This window comes from Puma concolor, chromosome E4, assembly GCF_028749965.1.
Source record: "Puma concolor isolate L17-30 chromosome E4, mPumCon1.1.hap2, whole genome shotgun sequence".
Taxonomy (NCBI): Eukaryota; Metazoa; Chordata; class Mammalia; order Carnivora; family Felidae; genus Puma; species Puma concolor.
Window position 1 is genome coordinate 21,656,014 of NC_141683.1, and position 22,233 is coordinate 21,678,246.

The 22,233-nt window shown below is 35.7% G+C and overlaps 1 protein-coding gene across 2 annotated transcripts in view; it reads right to left on the reverse strand.

Moving 5' to 3' along the window:
• Positions 1-11,937: 11,937 nt before the first annotated feature.
• Positions 11,938-22,233, reverse strand: part of UCHL5 (ubiquitin C-terminal hydrolase L5) — a 41,745-nt gene continuing 31,449 nt past the window's right edge. For both annotated transcript variants that reach the window (XM_025927772.2, XM_025927771.2), the window contains exons 10-11: positions 20,067-20,165; positions 11,938-14,287 (exon numbers count right to left, since the gene is read on the reverse strand). In XM_025927772.2, the coding sequence (XP_025783557.1) occupies positions 14,243-14,287; positions 20,067-20,165 (144 nt within the window). In that variant the 3' untranslated portion in view covers positions 11,938-14,242. The remainder of the gene's footprint in view (positions 14,288-20,066; positions 20,166-22,233) is intronic.

A 22,233-nucleotide genomic window follows, 5' to 3' on the forward strand; every position in this document is an offset into this window, starting at 1 on the left:
ACCAACACAACAGAAATAAAAACAATAAGAGAATATTATGAGCAATTATATGCCAATAAAATGGGCAATCTGGAAGAAATGGACAAATTCCTAGAAACATATACACTACCAAAACTGAAACAGGAAGAAATAGAAAATTTGAACAGATCCATAACCAGTAAAGAAATCGAATTTATAATCAAAAATCTCCCAAAAAACAAGAGTCCAGGGCCAGATGGCTTTCGTGGGGAATTCTACCAAACATTTAAGGAAGAGTTAACACCTATTCTCTTTAAGCTGTTCCAAAAAATAGACATGGAAGGAAAACTTCCAAACTCTTTTTATGAAGCCAGCATTTGATTCCAAAACGAGACAGAGACCCCCACTAAAAAGGAGAACTATAGACCAATTTCCCTGATGAACAAGGACGCAAAAATCCTCAACAAGATATTAGCCAACTGGATCCAACAATACATTAAAAAAATTATTCACCATGACCAAGTGGGATTAATACCTGGGATGCAGGGCTGCTTCAATATCCACAAAACAATTAATGTGATTCATCACTTCAATAAAAGAAAGGACAAGAACCATATGATCCTCTCAATAGATGCAGAGAAAGCATTTGACAAAATACAACATCCTTTCTGGATAAAAACCCTCAAGAAGGATCATACTTCGAGATCATAAAAGCTATATACAGGGGCGCCTGGGTGGCTTAGTCGGTTAAGCTTCTGACTTCAGCTCAGGTCACGATCTCGTGGTCCGTGAGTTCGAGCCCCGTGTCGGGCTCTGGGCTGAGGGCTCAGAGCCTGGAGCCTGCTTCTGATTCTGTGTCTCCCTCTCTCTCTGCCCCTCCCCCGTTCATGCTCTGTCTCTCTCTGTCTCAAAAATAAATAAACATTAAAAAAAATTTTTTTTATTAAAAAAAAAAAAGCCATATACAAAGAGACCCAACGCTAATATCATCCTCAATGGGGAAAAACTGAGAGCTTTCCCCCTAAGGTCAGGAACAAGATAGGGATGTCCACTCTCACCACTGTTATTCAACATAGTATTGAAGTCTTAGCTTCAGCAATCAGACAATACAAAGAAATAAAAGGCATCCAGATCAGCCAGGAAGAAGTCAAACTTTCACTCTTTGCAGATGACATGATACTCTATATGGAAAACCCAAAAGATTCCACCAAAAAACTTCTAGAACTGATTCATGAATTCAGCAAAGTTGCAAGATATAAAATCAATGCACAGAAGTCAGTTGCATTCCTATACACCAATAATGAAGCAACAGAAAGGGAAATCAAGGAATCTATCCCATTTACAATTGCACCAAAAACCATAAAATACCTAGCAATAAATCTAACCAAAGAGCTGAAAAATCTATACACTGAAAACTATAGAAAGCTTATGAAAGAAATGGAAGACACAAAAAAATGGAAAAATATTCCATGCTCCTGAATAGGAAGAACAAATATTGTTAAAATGTCAATACTACCCAAAGCAATCTATATATTCAATGCAGTCCCTATCAAAATAACACCAGCATTCTTCACAGAGCTAGAATAATCCTAAAATTTGGATGAAACCAGAAAAGACCCCAAATAGCCAAAGCAATCTTGAAAAAGAAAACCAAAGCAGGAGGCATCACAATCCCAGACTTCAAGATATCCTACAAAGCTGTAATCATCAAAAGAGTACGGTACTGGCACAAGAACAGACTCTCAGATCAATGGAACAGAACAGAGAACCCAGAAATGGGCCCAGAAACGTATGGCCAACTAATCTTTGACAAAGCAAGAAAGAATATTCAGTGGAACAAAGACAGTCTCTTCAGCAAGTGGTGCTGGGAAAACTGGACAGCGACATGCAGAAGAATGAACCTGGACCACTTTCTTACACCATACATAAAAATAAACTCAAAATGGATGGAAGACCTAAATGTAATATAGGAAGCCATCAAAATCCTTGAAGAGAAAGCAGGCAAAAACCTCTTTGACCTCAGCCACAGCAACTTCTTACTCAACATGTCTCTAGAGGCAAGGGAAACAAAAGCGAAAATGAACTATTGGGACCTCATCAAAATAAAAAGCTTCTGCACAGTGAAGGAAACAATCAGCAAAACTAAAAGGCAACTGACGGAATGGGAGAAGATATTTGCAAACAACATATCAGATAAAGGGTTAGTATCCAAAATCTATAAAGAATTTATCAAACTCAACACCCAGAAGACAAATAATCCAGTGAAGAAATGGGCAAAAGACATGAATAGACACTTCTCCCAAGAAGACATCCAGATGGTGAAAAGAAACTCCAATAAACCTAGATTTTTGGCTCTCTCAAAAAAACAGAAATATTTGGCAATACTAGCCCTATTTTTACCTGGAAATAATCAGGTACAGCTGAGGAATAGCTGTTCCATTTAGATAGAGTGGAACACTCTAGAGTGGAGTACTCTCCTGTTTCCTAGAGTCTCTGCCACCCTGGCCAATTGTCCCTTGCTATTTATCTGTATATGTTCTTTCTTTCTCCCTCTTAGAGTAAACTTGAGAGAAAAATAAAATACTTGTTCTATCTCTCAGATGAAGGAAAACAGTAAATTGGACAAAGAGTGGTCTATATGTTACGAAAAATGGAGGAAATCACATAACTGGTGGAAATGGCGAGTATCACTTTGTGGTTAGTATGCCAATATCTGGTCAGCTTCACTCCTTTATATTACTCACCTAGCTAGGTAGGTGTTGTTAATGACCTCTCAGTTACAGTCACATCCAAGTGGTTTGGGAACAGTCTGTCACCTTCTAGGAACTTTCCCAATTCATACTCTGTTACGTGATGACTTTACAATTTAACTTTCAGAATACAATCTTCTCTACTTCCCAAGTTTCTGGGAAGGACCTCAGTAACCCCCGAATGCTAACAGAACTTAAAAGTTGTAATTGCTACTTATTCTATACCTTAAACTTTAACTGAAATTCAGCTAAGACCCCTATTCTATTTTCTCCTCATTTCCTCCTCCCAAAATAAGCTGTTACTGAATGTGAAATAAGAAAAAAGTTGACAGGAATATTCATACTGTGACCACAAAATATACTCGTAAGTTGGTATCTCAAGTGTAAGTCAATCCTCATAAATATTTGTCCAAACATTATTACTGTATATGGGGCAAAACAGACTTAAGATTGTTTTGTCTAACGCCCTGGCAACAGTTACTTACCATAATGTTGTCCCGGCTCTTTGAGGAAGTTATCACCAGTGAGATTTATAATCCTACAAGGCTAAATCCCAGCCTAAACCCACAAGAGCAAGACTATGTCATTTCACCCATGTATCCCCAACCCAGCATTAAACCTGACTCATTAATGAATGAACAAGCAGACACTGAAGCCTATCTTCAATCTTGCCTCTTCTACTATAACACTCTCATGTGGTGTTTATAGTCGGGCTTCTGTCCTGACATTTACTGATGCTAAAATATATCATTCCAAAGTTCTTAAATGGTAATTCTATCATAAGACCCCAGAATTGTCTACATTTATTTAAATAAGTTTCCAGAAAGGAGTTGATTTTCCTTTTGTGAATAAAGATTGTGTATACAAATGATTAGATTTAAAATTGGAGATGCTGTGTCAGAGTACATAGTTTATACAGATGTTCCTCAACTAATCAATTCAACTTACAGGTTTTCGACTCTTCCATGGTGCAAAACCAATAAACATTCAGTAAATTTTGAATTTTCAGCTTTTCTTGGGCTGGTTAATACACAATACGATGATCTCTTATGATGCTGGGCTGCTCCCAGTCAGCCACGTGATCACGAAGGCTAGCCCAACTGTAGGCTAATAGAACTGTTCTGAGCACATTCAGGGTAGGCTAAGCTATAATATTTAGTAGGTTAGGTGTATTAAATGCATTTTAGACTTACAATAATAGGTTTATCAGGACTTAACCCCACCATAAGCTGAGAAGATGTGTACTAGCTTACAATCTTCACACCATCTTAGAGATTAAAATTAGCAAAAGAACTGCTTCAAGATAATAATACAAATTAGATGTGTGAGTTTGTAAGGTTGTCAGTGTGGGGAGGCAGAGAGGTCCCTAAAACATAGGGATAAAAGCTTAGGAAACTTTTTCTGAACACCATCTGTGTTTTAAAAGAAAGGCACATAAGCATGATTTCTTTTGTTTAGACTCAACCATGAGAGAGCACAAGAAGGGCCAGAAGTGTTTGTGTCTAATCCAACAAAGCTTTAATAGAGCAGTATTTGTTTTAGGGGTTAGTCGTATAAACATATGTGAATTATGTTTGCTCTTTAAGTGCTACTTAAATATATAAGAAAGGATAAAGTACATTTCTGCAGATAATAGAACATAGGCCAAGATCATACACTGGTTAATAGCATAGCAGGACTAGACCCAGGTCTCCAAAGTCCAAGTCTGGTAGTCTGCCCTCCAACATACCACACCATTAGGTTACAACTGGAGAACAAATTGGTATGCAGAAAGTTCAGTGTTTCACTTGTGACACTGTTGCCAACTTCAAGAAAGTTCTTACATGGGTAGTAGAGGCTAGAGTGACCAAGTCACTCATGGGACATATAATGAGGCTACTTAAGTTGACACACCATTGTTTTGTGTTTTTATTTATTTATTTTGAGTGTGAGAGAGACAGTGTGTGTGTGTGAGGGGAAGGGCAGAGAGAGGGAGAGAGAGAGAGAGAGAGAGAGAGAGAGAGAGAGAGAGAGAGAGAATCACACGCAGGCTCGGCACTGTCAGTGCAGAGCCCGATGTGGGGCTGGATGCCACAAACTGTGCGATCAGGACCGGAGTCAAAATCAAGAGTTGGACACTCAAATGACTGAGTCACCCAGGTGCCCCAACACACCTTTATTTTTTATCGCGTTAATTCAAGTAGATTTTGGCCTAATATCTGAAAGAGTAACTGCATCACCCAAGGCATTCAGTATATTAGCAACACAACTACCCCAATAATGATCCTGTGTGCTCTAAATGAAACACTTCCCATCATTGTAAGGGTGCAGGTCATTCCAAATATGTAAGTTAATTATAAACTAGTTCAGGTGTGCAATATTAAGAAAGGTCGTATTGGCGATATTACAATAGAAACTGATTCCTCACACACAGGTGTTAAACAAGTTATAGAAAATCATCCCTTTATTTAGAGACAGTTTAAAAAATTAAATTACGGAGGCTGTCCAAATATCATGAAATAAAACTGAAATAAAATGAGTATAAACTGAAATTACAGCATTTTTTAAAAACATTTGTTGATATGAGAAGGGGAATAGGAAAATATCAACCAGAAAAGTGATCGTTAAAATTCTGTCATTGTGCCTGTAGCAACCTACAGAAGGATGCAGTAACATTGTGACCAAGGGTGCGTGTAGTGTATGAGGCACATTTGGCTGGTGTGTTGTCTGGCAAAACATCTCACAGGTGGTCACAGCCAGTGTCTCTAAAAAATAAATAATTTCCTTTGGACCAATTCTACAGTTAACCAACCTTCTGGTCTTAATTTGGTTTCCTTGGTAAATTTATCTACCAGGGAGAGAATGTATTGATAGGAGTGTCTGGTCCACTTGGCAGTTATAATTGTAAAGTAAACTGGTGAAGTCTCTTTCAGGTGTACATTAGTCTACAAGTTTTATTAAGTTGTCTCTTAATACCCAATGTCCTTATCACCTTCAGTGAGTGTACACTCAATGCCTCCAATCATAAGCTGAAAGGGCAGATCCTGGACTTTGGTAACTTCACTAGGAGACACACCCTGGGAGGCCCAACCTGGAGCCTATTAGTCTCTAATCAAAATCGTAATTACCAGCCCACACAGAGCCCCTGGATCCCAGAGCTCATGATTACCACTTACCCTATGTATTCCTTAATAATTCAGCGAAGGTAATTACTGTCTCTTATAAAGCTTTTAATAAATTTTCACTGTATGATTCTGTCCATAATGCAACTTTCACCCCTAAGAATGCGGGGGGGGGGGGTGGAGGAAGAAGAGAGCGAAGGAGGGAGGAGGAGTGGAAGGGAGAGAGAGGGAGGGAGGGAGGGAAGGAGGCAGGGAGGCAGGGTAGGGTAAAGGGGGATGATAGGGAGAGAGAGGAAGGGAGAGAAGAAGGAAAGGAGGAGGGAAGGTAGGGAGGAAGAAAGGGAGGGAGGGAGAAAGGGCTCAGGAGCCAGTTAGTTGAGTTTGAATCCTAGGTTTACTGCTTACAAGTTGTGTGAACTTGAGTAAAATTACTTCCTGTTTTAGTGCTTTAGTGTCCTCATATGAAAAATGAGGGTAACAGGATCTACTTCACAGCTTATGAGAATTACACCATATGTAAAAATACTTAGAACAGTACCTGGCACATTGTGAATGGTTTTGCATTTTCCTTCTTTTTTTTTTTTTCTTTTTTTTTTTTACTTAAGTAGGCTCCACACCCAATATGGGGCTTGAATTCATGACCCTGAGATTAAGAGTCATAAACTCAGGGCAACTGGGTGGCTTTGTCAGTTGAGCATCTGACTTTGGCTCAGGTCAAGATCTCACAGTTCGTGGGTTTGAGCCCCATGGCAGGCTCTGTGCTCACAGCTCAGAACCTGGAGCCTGCTTTGGATTCTGTGTCTCCCCCTAACCCCGCTTGCGCTCTCTCTGGTTCTCAAAAATAAACATTAAGGGAAATTTAAAGAATCATGTTGTCTACCAAATGAGCCAGGCAGGTTCTCCCCCCCCCCTTTTTAAAGATTTGAGTCTTAAGTAATCTCTGCACTCAATGTGGGGCTCAAACTTACAACCCTGAGATCAAGAGTCACATGCTCCACTGACTGAGACAGTCAGGCACCGCTTGCATTTTATTTCTAATCAATTTTCTAATCCATTATGCTTTTGAATTTTGCTACTGAAACTGCAAATATCCTAAAATCAATAAAATCAAGTTCTTAACTGCAGAAAATATAGCACACTGCCCACTGATTATGAAAACATTTCCACAAATATAAAAATAACCAATGAGGCTGTGCTTAAGTTTGAATGAGCACAGAAATTAACTGGGCGTCTTGTTAAAGTGCAGATTCTAATTCCATTCGCCTGGAATTCTGCATTTCCAACAAGTTCCCAGGTGATGCTGACATTGCTGGTCTAAGAACTACACTTTAAGTAGCCCAGTTATAGACGGTTTGACTCTAAATAAATAAATAAATAAATAAATAAATAAATAATAAACAAATAAAATGAACAAAGTAAAATATTTAAAATGCTAGGCACTGGGTGTTATGTATAAGTGATCAATCACTAAATTCTACTCCTAAAACCATTACTACATTATATGTTTACTAACTTGGATTTAAATTAAAAAATAAAACAAAATGCTAGGGATGGAGCTAGAGAGTATTATACTAAGTGAAATGAATCAGCTAGGGAAAGACAAACACTATATGATTTCCTTCATATGTGGAATTTAAGGGAAAGAAACAAATGAAAATAGAGGAAGGGAAAAAAAGAGGGAGGCAAACCCTAAGAGGCTTGACTATAGAACTGAGGGTTGATAGCGGGGAGGTGGGCAGGGGATGGGTTAAACGGATGATGGGGATTAAGGAGGGCACTTGTGATGAGCACTGGGTGTTACATGTAACTGATGAGCCACTAAATTCTGCTCCTGAACTAATATTACACTATATGTTAATAACTGGAATTTAAATAAAAACTTGAAACTAAAAAAAATAATAATTAAAAAAATAAAATGCTAGGAGAATGGCTACCAGTGGGGAGTACCCTGTAATCATCAGTATTATTATTGTTAGGAAGACATTATAGGTATGCCTCAGATTATACAATAAATGTATTGCTCAAATGTGTATGTACATATACATATATATATACTGCATTTATTTATGTTTTGTTCATGTTTAACTGCATTTTAGGGACATCTTATTAAAAGAAATTACAGCAATACTTTTGTCACAAGAATAATTGGCTAGCTTACTGATATGGTTTATTTACTTATTGTTTAGAATACAAAAGTAATATATTCTGGTAGGAAACATTTCAATCATCTCAGGACCCTATAAATCTAAAATGAAAAATTCCCCACTTCAACCTTCCACTTCCCTGGGCCAGTAACTGTTGAGAATCTGGTGTGATACTCTCAAAAATTTTTCTGTTCTTACGTATACACATTTAAGGTTTTTCTTCAGAAAATGAAAATGGATTTATACTATACCACTATAGTGCAACTTCCATTTTCCTCAAAAATATATCAGACGTCCTTCCATGTTAACACATAGAAATTTATCTCATTATCTTCAGTGATTTGCATAGTATTCCAACAACATACTATAACTTATCCTCCCATTCCTTTTTGCTATGCTTTTAGGTTGTCTCTAATTATTTGTATCAAGAATAATCCTATGATGAATTTTCTTACACGTCTGTATATAGTTTATAAATATATGTCTTTATATATAGTTTATATAGTTCTGCGAATACAAGTGAATGCAAGTGAAATTACTGTAAGGATATGTACCATCTAAAGGTGAGAATTGCTGAACTGTTTTTTTTAATTTTTTTAAAGTTCTATTTATTTATTTTGAGAGGGACAGAGACAGCACTGCACTTGGGGAAGTGGCAGAAAGAGAGGGAGACAGAGAATCCCAAGCAGGCTCCATGCTGCCTACACTGAGCCTGATGCGGGGCTTAAACTCATGAAACTATAAGATATGACCTGAGCCAAAATCAAGAGTCGGATGCTTAACTGACTGAACCAGCCAGGCAACCAGTTAAACTGCTTTTCAAAAAGACTTCCACCAACTGGTTCATGAGCCTGCCTATTTATACCCACCCTGTAAAGTGGGAGTTTACAATCACTCTAACTTCTTGATAATCCGACAGGAAAAAGGCATCCCTTTAATATTTTGATTTGCATTTTCTTGATCACTTGATCACAAAAGATTTACCATCTTTTATATTGCCTCTAGCCATTTTAATGTTTTCTATGAATTGCCTGTTCATATCACTTGCCAATTTTTCTCCTGAGTTACCTTTCCTTCCCTTTTTTTGAGTGGGGGGGGTGGTGAAAGCTCTCTGTATATTAGGTATTAATTATATTTCTAATATATATCTTACATCTTGTTATGATGAAATTTTATTGTCTGGCTTTTAAGTTTTTGTGTATAGAAACTTCTATACAGTCAAGTATTTCTCTTCTGGATTTTATGTTTTATTTCTTGCTTAGGAAGCTTTTCTCTATCCCCAAATAAAATATTACCCCATATTTTTTCTAAAAACTTCAGTGTTTTAGTTTTCATGTTTACTTCTTTAACCATGGTATATATCAAATTGTTTTTAAAATACACTTGCATGAGACTTTTCCCACTGGTTTTATGGCTTATGTAATATTATACTACAATGCTACAAGAAAGTGTCACATAAGTTTATTATGGGGAATATCTGGATAGCCTAAAAAAGCACATAGGCCAGTGGTCCTAGCCTTTTCTATATGCAATTTTTATTCAACCTATTTTCATATTGAAAATCAAATCAATCATCACAAATCAACTTTTATAAACCAGTTAACTATCACACATTATTAAAAATTAATATTCAAAATTATTGCATGTTGGTTGTATGAAATCCTCTTTCATAGTGCTGAGTCAGTACTACAGAGAAAATGCTCTTCATTTAGATCTCTGTTTAAATGTCATCTCTTCAAAGGCATTTTCCACGGCCATCCCATTAAACCTCAGCTCCCTCCATTCTTTTGAGCTGCTTTATTTACAGTTTTGGGGTTTTTTTTGTCTTTTTTTATAGTTTTTTAGTTTTTACAGGGTTTTTTTTTTTTTCTTATAGTTCTTACTACTACCTGTAGTAGTAGGCTTGCCTATTACCTGTCTCACCACAAGGGCAGGGGCTTGATCTTGTTCGCCAATACATCTTCAGCATCTAGAACAACTCAGATATATGTTGAATACATTATCAAAGAAAGTTCTCAAGACATTAATATAATCAAGTCAAAAATAAAAAGAAGTACTAGTATGCTAGAAGTGGTGAATCCGTCACCTATCAGTCACTAGATTTAGGCCAATTACCCACGAGCTAAGGAAAAGAACAAACTGAAGAACCTGCATGTTTGACTGATCTAGGAATTCATATCAGTTTAAAAACTAAATTCCTCCCCCCAAAATCAAACTATCCAGTTTGCCCATTTTATTTCTATGCTTTACCCCACACTACTGCAAGCCTGTTAAATATAGCATACCTACATAATGGAATACTAAGCAGCTATTTTAAAAAGATGTAATACAAGCATTACTTTTCAACATGAAAGGTTTGTGGGGAGAAAAGCATGCAATGAAATATTTAATTGTAATCCTGCTTTCATAAAAATAAAGTATTATTACACATGTGAGTGTAATAGTGCTGATTATCTCTGGGTAACAGGATTAGACTTTGATTTTCACCATTTTTTTCTTAACATTTTCTCATTTCTCCAAAATAAACATCTCACTTCAGTAAAAAGAAAAATTGTTACTGTATAAGAATGTAATAATGTGTGTTTTAGTGGATTTACCAGCCTCCTCCTAGAATGCCTTCCTACTCTGCAGAGCCTGGAGAGCTAAAAACTAATTTCCTAGATTCCCTTGCAGAAAGTTAAAAGTAAGGCAGAGGCCATCCGACCTGGTGCTTTACCTATTCTGAGTGGCATCCTTAGCCGTGGAGAGGTTGAATTTTTCTCCAGTTCCAGTGTCTAGTCACTCGGTGACAACACACAGCTGCACCACATTCCTCATTGCCGGACCACAGCTCCCACAGCACGTCCTATCATCAGCGACTCCAATCGTGAACCCCCTGGACTGCTGCGGATGCAGCAGTTCCCCCGATATGGGCGAGGAATAGATGTTTTGCTAGGAGTCCTTTCTGGAGACCCAAACTTGAGCCTGTTCCTCCATACCTTCCAATGACTTTATAAGAAACTAAGTAGTTTCAAAATTCCCAGTATACTCCCCATTCCTCTTCAAATAGCTGGAGTGGCCTGTTTCCTGCAAGTAAGTTGTGATACAAAAATGATAAACTGCATATCATCTGCTCTAAAAATAATTTATACTGAACTCTACTCCTGAAACACATATTGTACTGGCATGTTGGCTAAAATTTAAGTTAAAAAAATAAAAATAATTTATACGACATCAATCTATTTTGGAATACAGGGAGGACATGCAAGACTAACACACAAAAACATGCACACATATGGGGAAAAAGGATCACACTAAAATGTCAATGTAGGCATCCCTGATGGTAGAACTATGGGTGATTTAAATTGTATTTTTGCTTATCTTTCTTGAATTTTTTTTAAAGGAAAAACCTTAAAAGCCATTGTTTTTCCTCAAAAGGCACAAAATCTTCTTGTAGAGAAGGAAAAAAACGGAGTAATTTCTGAACACATCTTGAAATGTTTTAGGCAACTAGGTTAACTAAAGTTATTAATCTGCATGTAACACCATATACACACTGAAGTATGGATCATGGTCTAAAGAGGGGAGCAAGTCCCAATGGTTCATGATCTCAGAACAAATATTTGTCTATTCTAGTGGCACAGTCAAGCTGACTGCTCTCTGCTAGAAAAAGGGCAGCTATCTTGGGAACTAAACATATGAGGTGAGACTACCCAGTACCGCAGCTGTTGGCAAGCTTTCTTTGTTTATAATAGCAAAAGTATATTGCTTACAGTTGGCTAGCTATTTTAAAAGGCACACAACAGAATGGAAGTGCTTTCACCTACTGAAGCATTAAATGAGATTTTAGAAAAGAAAGGGCAAAAGTGAAATGAACAAAGAAGACTTTAAATACTTTTTAAAAAATTTTTTTCCACATTAAGTAACATTTATATATTTCTGGATTGCTCTTTATTTGTCCATTTTCTCTACTCACCAGCTTCATGACTTAAGACCCAGACAAAGGCAAGTCATATTTCTTTATTCACTGGCAGACATTACCATGAAGGATCAGATCACAAAGCATTTACAGTCATCAAAGAAGCAGATAAAATAAATCGTTCTTAAGCTATGGAAGTTCCTATCAAAGAATTTTATTAGAATTAGATTAATAAGAAAATATCCTTATACCTATTAACACAGTTTTATAAAGCTATTTTTAAATATCATTTGATACTAGTCACTCTTGTTAAAAGCATCTTTCAATGACAAGTTTTTAATTCCTATAAACACTGATTTTGGATCTTTTATGGTTATTGTTTTCTGTGACCTAAGAAACCTGTGGCTATCCTCAAGTCACAAAGATATATTCACCCATGTTTACCCCTAAAAACCTTTGTATTTTAACTAGTACACGAAGGCCTATGATCCATCTCAAATTCATTTTTGTGAAGAATGGGGGAGGGGCGTCTTGGTTCATTTTTTTCCACATGGATGTTTAGCTGTTTTGGCCTCATCTATTGAAAAGACTTTCCTTGTCTGTCAGATTGCTTTGCTACCTTTGTCAAAAATCAAGTAACCATATAAATGTGGATTTGTTTATAGGCTCTCTCTTGTATTCCACTGATTTAACTGTTAATCTTTATGCTAGAATCACACTGTCTTGATTAATGGATACTACTGACTACAATATTCCTTGTATTGCTTTACAAAATTTGGGCTTCTATAAAACAGGATATATAAGGGCACCTGGCTGGCTCAGTCAGGAGAGCATGCGACTTTTGATCTTGGGGTTATGAGTTCAAGCCCCACATTGGGTGTAGAGATTACTTAAAATATCTTAAATACAAAAAAACCAGGATATATAAATTAAGTTGAAATAATTGAATGATCTCAAGACGAGCCTAAAATAATCCTTATGAAATCATTTTTAAAAATTGTATCATGGTTTTGAAAACACTCCGTAATTACTATTGTATCCAGAGCAAAATACATTTACCCACAAACAAATGAGAAACTACAAATTCTTCTTTATTACCTTCAACTGAAATTATGTATGAAAAATATTCATTAACTTTTCTACTCAATTTCCCACCAGATTTTCTCACATTAGTTTTTTAATAATACCACAATGTAGTTAAGTTTTAAAACAATCCTTAAAAAACTCATGTGTTTGAAGCTAGAAGATGAATACACAGTCCCCCTACATATGTTTAAACTTTTCCATAATAAAATGTTAAAAAGTCATGTATCAATTTCAGAAACGTATCTAGAAAAAAAAAAAAGTAGATAATTGCCTTTATAAAAAGAAGTTTTATAAAATCTCCTTTAAAGTTTAACTTGGAAAAGATTAGGAGCAAGAATACAATTATTTCATAGAATCAAAAACAAAGCAAATCCCAAAAGCAATTTTAAAAAATCCATTGTCAGCTAACTATACATGGTTCTTGGTAACTACTGGCTACACCAATTTCATTCAAATTGCCATAGAAGGATCCTCCACCATGACATCATATTTTTTTAAAAAGCAGATAGCCTGAATTGTCAAACCTCTGATTTTCTTATAGATACATACAGCTTAGCAGTTTGAAAAATGTTGCCAAACTGAGAGCAACACCGAAAGTCTTGAAAATTTATCATTTGTTCTTAATCTGAAATTCTGTTTTGAAGAATAATACTCACACCTTCCTAAAATAATTCTATAATACATAAATAAATAACCCCAAACACTTAAAGAAAGTCTGCTAAAATAATTTGGACGTTTATTACTTTTTCTACTGGCAGCAATGAAAATCACTAAAAACTATACTTTTGTCTTTTTCAAATGGTCTGCATTAAAACCATACTTTCTCAAGATAAAATTCAGCTTTAAAATCCTCAAAATGTTTAGATATCAAAGACATATACCAATTTTCTTTTCATGATGAAGAGAAAACAAGAGATCCAGTTTAATCAAGATCTGACATTCATAAATTTTAAGCTTGTAACTGAACTAAGATTAATTTTAACAATTACAGGTAGAGAATATCATTTGTGCAATTTCTAGGTTCATTGTGATAGTATATATCCAGAGAACCAACAGAAGTTCTCAGATCCAATGTCAAATAATGGGATTTGGGCAAGCACTCTCAACATCACTTTTATTTAATATGCACCACATGCACATGATGCAGGTAGGGAAGGAATCCATGCATTAAAGACAAGACAGACTGGTACTACGCCAAACGTGCATTGAGTCAATTAGGATGTTGCTCAAAGTTCTTTATACTTAATGGTTTCCATGAAAATAAGTGCAGAAGCAGAAATGTGGACACATCCCAAAGCATCTTCTTCATTTGGTTTCCTGCGCTTTCTTTGCATTCTGTTTTTCTTTTGCCTAGAAGTTAAAGATTGTATTCTATAAAATCTTAAAAGTCCATTTTAGGTCACATTAAAATTTGTGTAAGAGGGTATCCTTAAGTTCAAAAGATTGAAACGCATCACTTTTAAGATTTCTAGAGCATTATCTTTTATAACTCGAGAATTACAACAAACTACTGCAGACAAATTATAGTTATGCTTTACCCTCAGTAAAAAAGGATCATGTTTGGTTTGTAGTTCTTTCCTATCTGAAGTTAAAATGTATTATTATAATGATCTAAAAATACATAATTACTAATTCCATAAAATCATACTCACTCATAAATATTTCAAAACAATATATTTACATATGTGTCCATTTCTCATTCAAATTGAGTAAAAGAAAAATCTTACATTAGTTTCTGCATATTTGAACAAATGAGTTTAACATCTCACTAAGGGATTATGTATCTGTAGTATTGATAAACTTTATTTATACAACCCAAAAAATGCTCTCACACTTTATTTCATTTATCCTCATAACAATTATATAGCTTGAACCCAGTAATTCTATTTTATTTTCAGCAGATGAATAAGACAGAGCTTACAGATAACAAACTTGACCTAAGTCACACAGCTAGAAGAAAATAAAACCTCGAGAGGTCAAAGACACCTGTTCTAGAGCAGTGCTTTTCAATGTACATACCAATAACCTGGGGTCCCTGTTATAATACAAACTGATTCAAAAAAATAACTGAGGTTCTAAGTTTCTAACAAATTCTCATATGATACCAATTCTGCTGGTCCTCAAATGATACTTTGAGAATAATTCAGAGTACTAGAATATAATAGTCTTTCCACTATGCCACTTGAATCAGAAAGGAATAGAGTTTTGCTATTATACAACTAAGAAAAAAACATCCTTAGATTTAAAAATAGGGTAATTAGGACAATTACAATCTTTTTTATAATTCATTAGGTAGGGGTGCCCTTGTGGCTCAATAGGTTAAGTGTCCGACTTGGGTTCAGGTCATGATCTCACACAGTTTATGAGTTTGAGCCCCACGACGGGGCTCTGTGCTGACAGCTCAGAGTCTGGAGCCTGCTTCATATTCTGTGTCTCCCTCTCTCTCTACCCCTCCCCTGCTCACACTGTTTCTCTCTCTCTCTCTCTCTCTCTCTCTCTCTCTCAAAAATCAATAAGCATTTTAAAAAATTATAATGCATTAGGCAGTATAATTATTATACAAATAGTGTATTTTATTATGATAAAATAGAGTGCTATGACTTAGAATATTAAGAGGAAATATGTTGGGGCGCCTGGGTGGCTCAGTCGGTTAAGCCTCGGACTTCAGCTCAGGTCACGATCTCACGGTCTGTGAGTTCGAGCCCCGCGTCGGGCTCTGAGCTGATGGCTCAGAGCCTGGAGCCTGCTTCCGATTCTTTGTCTCCCTCTCTCTCTGCCCCTTCCCCGTTCATGCTCTGTCTCTGTCTGTCTCAAAAATAAATAAACGTTAAAAAAAAAAAAAAAATTTTTAAATAAATAAAAAATTAAAAAAAAAAAAAGAGGAAATATGTTATGTGTATCATATAAAATAAAACTGCTGGGGTGCCTGGGTGGCTCTGTCAGTTAAGTGTCCGACTTCAGGTCAGGTCATGATTTCACGGTTTCTGAGTTCAAGCTCCACATCGGGCTCTGTGCTGACAGCTCAGAGCCTGGACCCTGCTTCAGATTCTATGTCTCCCTCTCTCTCTGCTTCTCCCCCTCTTGTGCTCTGTCTCCCTCTCTCTCAAAAATAAATAAAATGTAAAATAAAACTGCTTGCATGAACATTTTTAGTTAACAGGCATAACTTGTAATTTGATATGTATACAATTTTTACAACAGAAATTCTGTTTCCAAATAATGAAAATACAATTCAACTTCAGATATAATTTGAAATTAAAATACATATTTTTTCCTTATTGACCCCTGAATATACAGAATGTTTAGTTGGATTAACAAAAATAAATTTACTGGTTTATGACATAAACTTTATAACATAATTAAATGAGCAAAGACATAATGCAGAGTGTGTCCATATAATTATTAAAATATATAATTCAGATAAAATTAAGAAGAAGTTAAATAAGTTTTATAGCTATGTATTTTTAGGTTACATCCTAAGCAGTGTTTATGTAATGTATATTCAACACCTCAGATAAGAGTAGAAGCCTTATGTAACAAAAGTACTTAAAAGCCAAGACCTTAACCTAATTCATTATAGCCATATGCCCTTGGAACAAAGTCTTGATCTTTTCTTTATTATTCTGTAAAACAAAAAGATTTCCAAATCCAAACACTTTCATGCCATCACAGGCTATAAGCAACTGTCTCAGTTACTCTGAGATCTGATCCTGGACAGGTTTGGCATTCAGCATCACTGCCGAGAGTAGTCTCATCTTTCCTGTTTGGTTCCTTCTACCCCTTTTATGCTTTGTTCCTTTATTCTACTTTCCCTTGGCATGGGGGTTTGGGGGGGAGGGGAGGAGCATTTCAACTTACTAATTTCTTAGTTAACTTCAACTTATCCATTTCTGAATTCTACATGTAATTTTTCTTAGAAGTATTACCATTAAGCATTTATCACTATTAAAGCCCTTGTATATAATTATAAAATCTCATCTTTATTCTTTCATTTGTAACATTAGCAGAAAGTGATATTCAATATGATACAATAACTCCTTTTTCCAAATAAGATGAACAAAATATATTTGTGCTTAAGGAAGCGGACTTATTGGTAGACAATAAACATTTGATTCTAACTACAGATTTAAAATTTTGTGGATGTGAAACTTCAAGGGGCATAGCTATTTAGGAGCCCCGCTGTGCTCCCTCCTGATCTTCAGCATGAATTTATCCTGGCACCTATCAGAACAATTCTATTCAACACGATACTATAGTTGTTTATTCCTTGCCCCAACTATATCATGAATTGCTTAAAAGGGAAGACATCTCTAGACTTTAAGAGAGGTCCAGGAATAAAGCTGCAACTAGATGAATGATGAATGATTTTAAAATTTCAAAAATTTTTATCAAGTAATGCATCTGAATTCCTTTAGGGAATACTCCTTAAAGGATATATTCCTTTAGGGGAATTCCTTAGGGGATAACAGATATTGCATATACACGAAGAATAAATGTAACCTCAATATTGCTTATGCAATATTATTAATCAAAAAACAGTTGGAAGAAAGAGGCAAGAGGTAGAAGATCAATAACTACCCCCTCAAAAAAACAGATGCAAACACAAGAACACACTGAGCTGGTGTTCCACCAACACCAGACGCTCATACTGCCACCCTGTGTCCAAACTAACGTCAACTCAGAAATTACAGTTCCAATGGAAAAGCTGAAAAGCTGTTCCAACTACACTTTCAAAAAACTCTGGGGATATACGGTCATTAAAATCAAACAAGAATGGTCGTTTTCCTAATTTGCACCAAAAAGTTTATTCACAGATCAATTTTGAAGCAAAATACATACATATTAAATTTCCCTAATAAACATTTGTCTGGCCTTTAATAACACTTATGTATATTTAGAATCTGATGTAACATGATTTAACATAACAGCCTACATATTAATATTTTAATATTTTTAATAGTGAAATATTTCATAGTGTTGCATGCAAAGAACACACTATGGAGGTACTTCGGAGACTCACAGAATCCTAATTGTTAATCTGAAAATCTAAAAATCAGTTTCCCATCTTACACTTTTATAGCTTTAATACCCTGGGATACATGAATAGAAAACCTATATGGAAAAGAGAAGATTGAGGGCGCCCTAGGTGGTGGCTCAGTCGATTAAGTATCCGACTCTTGGTTTTGGCTCAGATCATGAACTCATGGTTCCTGAGATTGAGCCCCGAAATGGGCTCTGTGCTGACAGTGCAGAGCCTGCTTGGGATTCCCTCTCCCTCTCTCTCTCTCAAAATAAATAAATAAACATTTTTTTTAATTTTTATTTTTTAACGTTTATTTATTTTTGAGACAGAGAGAGATATAGCATGAACAGAGGAGGGGCAGAGAGAGAGGGAGACACAGAATCCAAAACAGGCTCCAGGCTCTGAGCGATCAGCACAGAGCCCGACGCGGGGCTCGAACCCATGGACCGTGAGATCATGACCTGAGCCGAAGTCGGACGCTTCACCGACCAAGCCACCCAGGCGCCCCAATAAACATTTTTTTAAAAAGGGGAAGACTTAGCAGTTTTCTGCAATAATTTGTGTATTTAGTGCTAAAAGCAGAAGCACACGTTTCAGGATCTGGGTAATAGGTATACACAAAAACCGTAACTTTCACTTCGTATCGTTTAAAATTTAAAATTTATGATGATATAAAAAAGCTGGGTTGAAATGTATCTTTGCTTCATACTCCAATTTTTTTTTTTTAAACGTTTATTCATTTTTGAGAGACAGAGAGAGATACAGCATGAGCGGGGAAGGGGCAGAGAGAAGGAGACACAGAATCTGAAACAGGCTCCAGGCTCTGAGCTGTCAGCACAGAGCCTGATGCGCGGCTCAAACTCACAAACCGTGAGATCATGACCTGAGCCGAAGTTGGACGCTCAACCAACTTGAGCCACTCAGGCGCCCCTCTTTGCTTCATACTTTAAAATTAATAAGAAACACATACCTACCATGTGCTCTGCTCTTAAGTTAATGATCCAAAATGTTATTTGCCTAGTACTGTCTTCTCAAAGTGTTTCTCAAAACGTGGTACACAAACAAGCTGCATTAGAGTCACCTGGGGTAACTCTAATTAAAGATTTCTTCCCCTATATCAGAATATCTGGGGAGGGGCCAGGTAACATGTATTTTAAAGAGTATCCAGTGATGGTCACTTTTAGAAACACTGATTTACAGTATAAACTTAAAAACAATTTAATTGCATTGCATTTATTCAATAAATATTTAAGTGCCTTGTTCTGAAGATAAAAATCTTAGAAATCAGAATTTTTCACAAACCTTTGTTAGTTTTTCTTCAGCGGAAAGAATACTAGCTTAGGAATGAATACAAAAAACCTATTTCTTAGTCTAGTCTATGGTTATTTTTTCCCCCTTCAATGTCCATTCTAGTTTTAAATTCTACGATAATTCAAATTTTTCTTAAACTAAAGAACAAAGAATCTATTATCTCAATTATTAACACTAAAAATTTGCTTTCAGAGGCACCTGGGTGGCTCAGTCAGTTAAGCGTCCAACTTCAGCTCAGGTCATGACCTTGCAGTTCATGAGTTCAAGCCCTGAGTCAGGCTCTGCTGACAAGCTCAGAGCCTGGAGCCTGCTTCAGATTCTGTGTCTCCCTCTCTCTCTGTCCCTCGCCTGCTCACACGCTGTCTTTCTCTCTCAAAAATAAATAAACATTAAAAATGTTTTTAATAAACAAATTTAATAAACAAAATTTATAAACAAATTTGTTTTTAATAAGCAAATTTAATAAAAAAAAATATATATATATATTTTTTTAATGTTGCTTTCAGCTTAAAGAAAGGAAAATGTTTTAAATTTTATTCTAATATATTAGGTACATTCTGAGTTCGTAACACTAAGGATTCTGGAAGGCTAAGCAGTAGGCCAATTCCTTATTTTTATTTTACAATATCAGGTTGAATTAATGCTTATCTAGAATATAAAACAATAGGAGAAAGCCAAAAAAATAAAATAAAAATCCTTCAACAAATTTCACCTCTACTCAAGCCAAAAAAAAAAAAAAACCAATACACTGTTTTGGGGGAATCTAAATCTAATAAGTATTCACCAGTAACTTACCTTTTCTACTAGTGGTATTAACTGCTGGTGTTCTGCTAAAGTCTTTAATAATTCCATAATGAAAGGCAGATAATTATGCTTCCTTCTGATATTTTCGATCTGAAAGTAAAACAAATATCAAAACACACTAACTTTACATTTCTACTAAGTTCCTAATATTGTAATTTTTGCAACCTACTCAATAGAAATGGGAAAAAAATCTTCCATTCTCATGAGAAAAAAATATTAGAAATAATGAGATTATATCCCCACTGAGAATAAAGACTAATACAATAAAAAATACGAGGAGTTTCTTGGGTTATGGTTTCCCACCCTTGGCTTAGCAAATAGCAGAGGCTTTTAAAAGTCTAAAATTATTTATGAAAACTTAACTTACGAAAGCAAACTTAAGAAGGCGCACGTGGTAAATTAACTTGCTATTTGCTACTATTAACTATGCAAATAATCAGGAAAGCCTAATGAAAGCAGCTTTATTCTGTGATCAAGAATAATTTTTCTCTGAAGTACTTTTAATCAAAATAGGGTGGACTATAGGGAAAGACCTGTACTTCAAAGGAAAACTATGCATTGTCTAGGACACCTCTCCCAAGTTACCCAATTCAAGTTTTTCACTGCCATTAAGCTATTAAATATTCTGTCTAGCAATTTATTTCCCTTCTCCCGTAGAGAAAAGTTTCCATCTTTAGTAAATTCATTTCAATATTCCTTCAGATAAACTTGAGCTTCTTGACTTCTCACTTGAACTAGCTGTGACATCTTACAGGTTCCTCAAATTAAATAATGAATTTAATAAAATCTTAACATATGCTCATTTTATATCAGTAGGAGAATCATTTTTACCTTTTGGAACAAAGCATTCTCCAACAGTGTAGCAGGTAGAGATTCTGAAAACCAAGTGTGTGTTTTACTTTAGGCTAATATTAAAACTTGGTTAATTGTGGAATAATCCTGCATAAGAATGCATAAGTGGTGGGTAGTTATTTTGTGTACCACATAAAATGGAAGATAAACATTCAAGCTTTTATTCCTTACCTCCCTGTCTCCATGAACTTGGCCCACCTTTTTCCTGCCTGGAATACTCGAGCCAGCCCCTCCAACTAAAGAAATCTTGGGGCGCCTGGGTGGCGCAGTCGGTTAAGCGTCCGACTTCAGCCAGGTCACGATCTCACGGTCCGTGAGTTTGAGCCCCGCGTCAGGCTCTGGGCTGATGGCTCGGAGCCTGGAGCCTGTTTCCGATTCTGTGTCTCCCTCTCTCTCTGCCCCTCCCCCGTTCATGCTCTGTCTCTCTCTGTCCCAAAAATAAATAAACGTTGAAAAAAAAATTAAAGAAATCTTACTAGTTCCAGGTTCACTTATTTTATTTAACAGTTATTTGCAGACTGTTAAATATGATGCAAAGCACTATGCTAACACTGTGATGATCAATTAAAAATTTTAAAAAAGACAATCCTTGCCTTCAAAGTGAGATTCAAATGAAAACCAATGCTTTTCCTACTATGATACACATGAGAAATAATATAACTACCATTTCCAAACTCACACAAAATTCAGAGCTCCCTTCACACTTTTTACTGTCTCTGAAAAAAGCTTATCAGATTGCAAATGAAGGAGAATGACATTATTAAAGATCACATTGCTTTATATTTGCCTTTCAATTACATAAATGTTTGCCATAATTAAAATTAAATAAAAAAAATTTTAACACCCTAAAAAATTAAAAAGGAAAATAAAATAAATGAACCCAACTGTGTACCAAACTGGTGATAGAATCACACCAAGAGAAAATTTTCTGAAATAACTTTAAAAACATAGTAGTTTGATTATATATCCAAAATGGGATATATCCTAAGAAAAAACTTTCAGTTGTTATTAATGCTACTTACTACTATTGCTGTTTCTGTACCTCTATATATATACACTTATATATACTTACAAATATATGCACATGTTATATATATAGAGCATAAAGCAAGTAATTATTTGCTTATACATGAATATACTATATATATACAGCATAAAGCAAATAAGTAATTACGTTAATATTGTTAGGAATCAAGATTTTCAGCTTAAGAGAGAGAAATGTGAGGTGCCTGGGTGGCTCAGTCAGTTGAGCACCCGAGTCTTGATTTCGGCTCAGGTCATGATCTCAGGATTCACGGGATGGAGC